A 7,323-nucleotide genomic window follows, 5' to 3' on the forward strand; every position below is an offset into this window, starting at 1 on the left:
ACATAACCAGTTTGCATGTCAAGTGAAGATGTGATGGGATGTCTTCGCGAGCCGGAGCCTCGCGGATAATGACTTCCAGGTGAGGGATGGCCCGGATAAACATGCGCTTACGTAACTTGCCCCCACTAACCCCAATAAAATAGCATTTTAAATTCAGCTCGTTAAACTTTGCCGTGAAAGAGTCGGGGGTTAAGTTCGAAAAACTTAGGTATAGAATTTAACAAGCGAGTCTTTGTACGGCGCAAATGTTATCTTTATATATCCTCACACTTGTTTATAAGAGTCCTTCAAACGCAAATTCTATGCATTTATTTCGATTCATTCTTCATTGGAAAGTTGCGTAAATAGAAATTCGATTGGTCTCCTGTTTAGTCGAAGAGGATTCGTTGTGTGAATTTATCGGGAACGAATTTAAATATCTGATCAAGCTTCTGCAAAATAAGAATGGTGCGAATGCGAAGGTTGTTTCGCATTGAATGTTTTTGTAGGTTCGACGTGAAGCGAGGCGTAGGGCAGCGGCGCAACGCAGCGGCGCGGCGCGGCGTCGATACGCGGCGCGCACCGGCCTGACGTCGCCGCGGGCCGCGGGCCGGCGCACTCCGCGGCACTTCGGCCTCGCGACGGACCGCCGCCGCCGTCGCCACCTTTAGCGACAACCCTAACTTACCACCGAGGATATACGCTCTAGGAGCGGCGCGCTTCCCGACATTATATTGAGTGATAGTTCAGTTTGACGTGATACAAACCCACCTATAAGCTGTTCAGTGTTAGCGATTAATGCCTCAACCTAGTCTGGTGAAAACAAACACATCGCAGTGTTATTCGCGCAAGCGCGCCGCACGCGGACATGTCGAGGTCGGCCATCTTGGCCGAAGACGCACTTTCGCCTCGCCCCAGCTTCACAGCCTGAGCTGAAACCCTGAGCAGGGTCGAAGGGGGTCAGCGATGTGCGGTGGGCGAGGCTCCGCGGCGGGCGGTCACTGAGCCTGCCTGCACGACGCGGCTATCGATCGACTCGAGCGCTATGGCGCTCGTGGAGTGAATGCGGACATCGGGACCGTGCCGCAGCCCCCGCACGCGAGCGGCGCGTCCGGCGAGTGATAGTGCTAGAGTGGTGGCGCGGCATGTGAGTCAGCGTGCCTGCGTGGTTGGGAGGGCGCGCGGGCGGCGGCGGGCCCGGCTGACCGCGCGCCATGGGCGAGGAGTACCCGCGGTCCCCCTGCGAGCGCTTCCCGGCGGCGGGCGCGTTCAGCGTGGCGCCGCCGGAGAGGCTCAGCCCGCCGCCGCCCGCGCCGCTGCCGGACCGCTTCTCGGCTTCGCCTCGGCGGGTGCGCCGGTGCGCGGAGGCGGAGCGCGCTCGGCGGCCGCGCTATGTGCCCCCGGCGGCGCACGTGCCCGTGGAGCGGTACGTGCCGCGGCCGCCGGCCCCGCTGCGGCCGCCGCCACCGGTCTACTGCGGGCTGGCGTGTCGGCCGCCGCCGCCCTCGTCGCGCAAGTGCTGCGGCCCGGCCTGCCGCGAGGACATCGGTGGCTCGCCTCCACCGACGCGCTACGTGGAATACGTCGGCGCCGCCGCCGCTCGTCGCCTGGCCTGCACGCCGCCACCTCCTCCACCGCCCGCACTTCAGCTGCCCTGCGAGCCTCAGGAGCCACCCTGTTGTGTCCAAGCCCGCAGGCGACCACAACCTCCACATGATTGGTAAGTGCTAAATAGATGTTGTTATGGTTCCGCTCTCACTCTGCCCAACAGTCATAGAACGATCGGAAACGGCCTTTGTAAACCAAACATTCACTTCCAAACAACACTCGATTAATTGTTTCCTTGACCTCCTGATATTATCCTCGAATAGAATTATTGCGTCGCTGGTGTCAAATAGAAAGCTTTGCCTTTTCAAGCAACACTTAGTGTCGCTTTCGGTAGGTTTAACGCAGCTTGGTCAACATTGCATAAAATCTAAACTATTCTGTTATTCCTGGTACTAAAATCCCACGTCAGTAATAATTAAGTTAAACAACTAAGAACAGATCTTTAACGTTTGAAAAATTGGTGGGACGAGCGTGCATATAAATTAGTGATGAATTTGGAAGCATCCTGTGAGCTACGGCGGGGTAGCGCTGGGATGGCGTGACGTCAGGGATGAGCTGTTATGGCTTAATTGGCTAAAATTTCGTGGATGGGATTGATAACGTGTGATTTATGGCATTGGCGGTTAACGATCGGCGACGCCGCAAAATGACTGACGCTCCAAACAAACTTATTACGTTCGCGTCAATGCTCGCTTTGGCCTTTTTTATGAAAAAGTGACGGTTTTGATTGGTTTGTGACGATAATGGAACGGAATAGCTATCTATTTTAAATTCTGTACAAACATTATATACTTAGTTCAGTGACAACATTGGACATATTATATATTACATACACAAATTACTGGCACTTGAGGTATCCCATCTTAAACCTCTAGGTTGGCCACGCATCTGCAATATCCCCTGGTGTTGCAAGTCTCTATGGGCGGTGGTGATCTCTTACCATCAGGAGACCCACTTGCTCGTTTGTCATCCACTCAAATAATAAAAAAAAAACAGTACCTGTGCTCAGAGGTGGATTTGGAATACTCTAGGTACTCGTACATACCTTATATGACCAAGATTTTTTATCAATTGAACAATTTATGTTACGTGCTATTGTTGAACGAGGCCACTCAACCCTCTGAGAAGTCAACTCAATCTAGGGTTGTTATTCACACTAGATGCTGATGTATTGTGGTCCAACGCAGACCTGCAGGACTGGACTTTTGGTTGAGCAGACCAACCATGAGTAGTATTATAGTTGCTACTTCTGACGGTACTACCGTAATTTAACGTTAATCTACATTTAATTGAGCCCTTGAATCGTATCCTGCTTACCTACTTAAGAGCATTGACAAAAATTACCTCGAACGCTGGAATTACCGACTAAAATTGTCTCATCGGCCATATTATTTAGTATATTTTATAACAGGTGCAAAACTTTAAATAAACGCCACCTTAAAGGGTGCCTACGAAACGCGACATTAAGCAAACTAGATATTTATGTTAAAGTCCTCTATAAACTATAATTGTTCAGTGTAGTTTTGCTATTTAGAAAAACATTACGTAAAAATCCAGTCCTTTAAAAAATTTTAACGAAACTAAATTTCATTTTATTTTTACTATTCAAAATTGTTTAAATAAATTTGTCGAATTTATGAGTATGACCTACAAAAAGAGCATGAAATGTCAAGACGTAAAATGAATGAAAATACTTGAGTTGGCCCCTTTGGATTGGAGAATTTTATTTATTTATTTATTTATTTATTCGAGATAAATGTGAAAACTCTGCAGGTAGATATTTGTTAAGTTATTCACTGAACATTTCTTGGTGCCATTCCAATTCTATGATTTCATGCACCAACACACCCATACATACCTATATACTTTAACTATAAATTCCACCATTAACCTCAATTTATCAAACTGCAAGCACGTTCAATATGATAGATATAACATTTAATGCGATTAGTTCAGTGATACCATATGATTTTTTATCTTTTGTCCACGGCATCGGATCTGATAAGAGGTTCTATTACATTATCCGCATTGATAACTCTATGTAACAAGCAGGCTGTAATGTAGCTGTTAAGGCAAACAATAGAGATTGGAAATATGTAATTCAGCCAGTGAGTCGGGATTGGTGAGACAGAACACTGGAAACATAAAGCAAAAGTGGTTGTACGTTTTTCTGTAAAATTTACCATAATGCCATGTAGACGTGAAATTTGCTGTGTTTAGTGTTAAGTAAATATTTTGGGTGGCGACTGACAAGTGATAACGAAGATAATCTGCCCCGATACGGATTTCACTTTGGAGGTTATGCATAAAAAGTAAGTGACAGTGTGTGACATTCTTAGACTGTATTCACCTTGCATTGGATCTGCATTGTGTAGTTTTTTCTGTCGATGTTGAGATTTTTTCCTAAATTGAAGTCTAGGTATACGACTTCAATTGACTGCATTTTCGATAGGTAGTGTTGGTACATATAGTACAAGTCAAATAATTAAGAAAAATTGCATATTTAAATAATTAAAGTTTGGGGCTGTCTGAGCTAGACTCTACCACGGTTCAGTATGTATTAAAAAGCAAGTATTTCAAAACAAAAATATTAGAGGTGTCATTTATAAAATGCTTTTGATACATGAGCTGAGGGTCGTATGCGCCCGGGCCGTTGTTTAGACAAACCTGTGGTAAAATAAATGAAAGATTATTTTTTGCTGAAATGTGTCATTTCAAGATAAATGTCCCATACCAACAATATTCCTCGTAATATTGAACATCAGATTCTCGAATACAACATCATCATCCCAGCCTATATACGTCCCACTGCTGGGCACAGGCCTAGAATACATCAATCAATCAATCAATGAATCAAATCAGCCCATATATCCACCCACTGCTGGGTAAAGGCCTCTTCATTTTCACGCCACTGGCCGGTCCTGTGCTAGTCTCATCCACAGTTTACCAGAATACATATTGCAAAAAAATTAAATGCAGCTTGACACAATATATTATGTATAGGTATTGTCGGTCTATTTAATTTTATGAGCCAATTTAAATAGCACACAAACGCATATTATATGATGCAATAGTGATGGCAGCTTTGCTAGATATTTTCCAAATATTTTATTGTTCAGCATCAAATATTATTACTCTTACATTCTAAATTAATCGTATTTTATATTTTTACCTATATAAAGTAAGAAGTACTTATTATTACCGTACCTATTAGTGATGTAACGAATATTCGCATTCGCATTCACAAAATTTCTGCGAATGTTTTGCGAATATGAATATCTGAAAAAAAAATACAATTATTAAATAATAGTAGGTTAATAAAATCAAAATACATTCATTTCTTATGTTTTTTATACAAAATAACAACCTTGTAATCACATTATCAGTATTCACTTAATCATTTGGTATTAAGTATTTATTTATTTACTTCGCGACGCGTTCGTATGAACTCTGTAATTCTCGGAACAAAATACAAACGTAACGCACTTCGTTCGAACGAGACTGCTATATACAATTTGGCGCCCGCGCCAGAACGAAAAACTGAATATTCGCATTCTCATTCGCGAATGTTCAAAAAATGACATTCGTTACATCACTAGTACCTATTATTTAATACCATGGTCTATGGCTCCATAAATCTTGTTAAAACCAAAGCTTTCTAACTTAACCCATTAAAAAGTTACGTTATGTGCTTCTGAAAATTGTTTGTTTAGACATTGACTCGCCAACTAGACAAATTTGCTCGTTAGGAATTGTGAATTTGGCACCGAAGTAAATTTTACAAAAGCGTAGACAAAAATAAACTACTTAGTGCATTATTTTGTGGTCTTTATACTTTAAAGTAATGATAATGATGGTTTCTGTGACAGACTATTTGGCGCTAGTATCGTGATGTCCGAAAAAAGCCGTGGTGGCCTAGTGGTTTGACCTATCGCCTCTCAAACAGAGGGTTGTGGGTTCAAACCCCGGCTCGCACCTCTGAGTTTTTCCAAATTCATGTGCGGAATTACATTTGAAATTTACCACGAGCTTTGCGGTGAAGGAAAACATCGTGAGGAAACCTGCACAAACCTGCGAAGCAATTCAATGGTGCGTGTGAAGTTCCCAATCCGCACTGGGCCCGCGTGGGAACTATAGCCCAAGCCCTCTTGTTCTGAGAGGAGGCCTGTGCCCAGCAGTGGGACGTATATAGGCTGGGATGATGATGATGATCGTGATGTCCGTTTGACTACTATAACATTTGTGTCACGTTTGTGATTGGTTTATACTCTATTTATTCTAAGATGATTCAAATGACACATGATGATTATGTAACTTTGTGAGGCGGTAGCTAATTTTTTATTTTTTCCAACAGATATAATGCTTGAAAAAATGAAACCACATTAAAACTGCTGATTGTTTTAATATTTGAATTCAAATTAGCTAACAAATTGTTAAGTTAATGCGTAGGAACTGTGTTATTTATTAACTTACTTTCTTTAATGAACGCCATTACAATGTTGTTTCCATAGGCCGGAATTGCTAGAGGTGTGGGTTATCGGTAAAAATAAAAGTGGTAAAAATAAACGAACTTATTATTAATTTGCAAGATTGTTCGTCAGAGTCGGAAAGTGACACTCCAAGTGATGAATAAATTATATTTTAAATTATTTACGTTTAAATTAACAAATAATGCTATAGCCACTTTTAGCACTAGGTTCAAACGGGAAAGTCGAATCTGACGTAGAATGTCAAATTTAGGTACAGAAACACCATTAAAAAAAATAAAGTACAATTAGAAACACGTGAAACACCTGAAAGGAAATACAGGCAAAACATTTCAAATCTTCGCCGATCGTAATCAAATTCAATCAAGAATGTTTTGTACCGTAAATTATGTTTTCATTCTCCTGAAATCATTGGACGTTTTTATTAAACTAATGACATTGATTTAAAAATGGAAACACCAGATAAAATCAGGTCGTTTGAAATGAGCTGACGTTCGACGGATATTTTTTTGTCCAATTCTGCTTGAAATAAATTTTCGTTTTTAGCCAATTCCCTTGATTTGTGAGGGTATTCGCGATGTATTATGCACAGCCATATCTGTGTTTTTGTAGGTAGATATTTCTTTTAGAAGTTGATGGAGCACGACACGAAACGTGGAAAGTTTTTGTTTTGAGCATTAACGAGGTCAATTTAGATTTTTTTTTCAAGTTTCTTAATGCTCGGTGTGAAAAGTTGTATGACTCGGGAGCAAAATTATTTTCATCTTGGGCGTTAACACTTGAATCCCTCATTACGCTCAGGATTCTACTTAAGAATCCCTCGCTACGCTCAGGGTTCTATTGTAGAATCCTTCGCTACATTCTGGATTCAATATACGCCCTCGCCGTAAATACACCATTTTGCTCCCTTGTGACACAAATAACTATTAAACGTAGTCTATGGAAATAATTCCAAGTGTTCTAAGGAAAAGGAAAGGAAAAAATTACATTCAGAAAAGTTCAAACCTCATTGCGTGTTTTTATAAACACGCAATCAACTTAAAGTTAAGTTTCCCAATCAAATTAACTGGCAACAAAAAGTGCGTCGTTAATGCTCAAAACAAAAACTTTCTAGCGTGCTCGCAAAAAATAAATATTATCTAGACATACAAAAGGATACAAATGGTTTTTCGAGAAAGGCAGTGGAGGTAAAAGAAATTATCCTAAGTAAGGAAGCAAGGTGCGTGATTTATGATAGGCCCACTGAAAA

General features: G+C 41.8%; 2 protein-coding genes across 2 annotated transcripts in view; both read left to right on the plus strand.

Moving 5' to 3' along the window:
• Window positions 1-1,103: 1,103 nt before the first annotated feature.
• Window positions 1,104-1,703, plus strand: LOC141428981 (uncharacterized). Its single transcript, XM_074089096.1, has one exon. The coding sequence runs from the start codon at window positions 1,194-1,196 to the stop codon at window positions 1,701-1,703; it is 510 nt and encodes a 169-aa protein (XP_073945197.1). The 5' UTR covers window positions 1,104-1,193.
• Window positions 1,704-3,724: 2,021 nt separating this feature from the next.
• The window catches only part of rho-5 (rhomboid-5), a 169,540-nt gene continuing 165,941 nt past the window's right edge, over window positions 3,725-7,323 (plus strand). The window contains exon 1 of the mRNA XM_074089102.1: window positions 3,725-3,899. Coding sequence (XP_073945203.1) covers window positions 3,889-3,899 — 11 coding nt within the window. The 5' untranslated portion in view covers window positions 3,725-3,888. The remainder of the gene's footprint in view (window positions 3,900-7,323) is intronic.

Source organism: Choristoneura fumiferana, chromosome 6, assembly GCF_025370935.1.
Source record: "Choristoneura fumiferana chromosome 6, NRCan_CFum_1, whole genome shotgun sequence".
Classification (NCBI taxonomy): Eukaryota; Metazoa; Arthropoda; class Insecta; order Lepidoptera; family Tortricidae; genus Choristoneura; species Choristoneura fumiferana.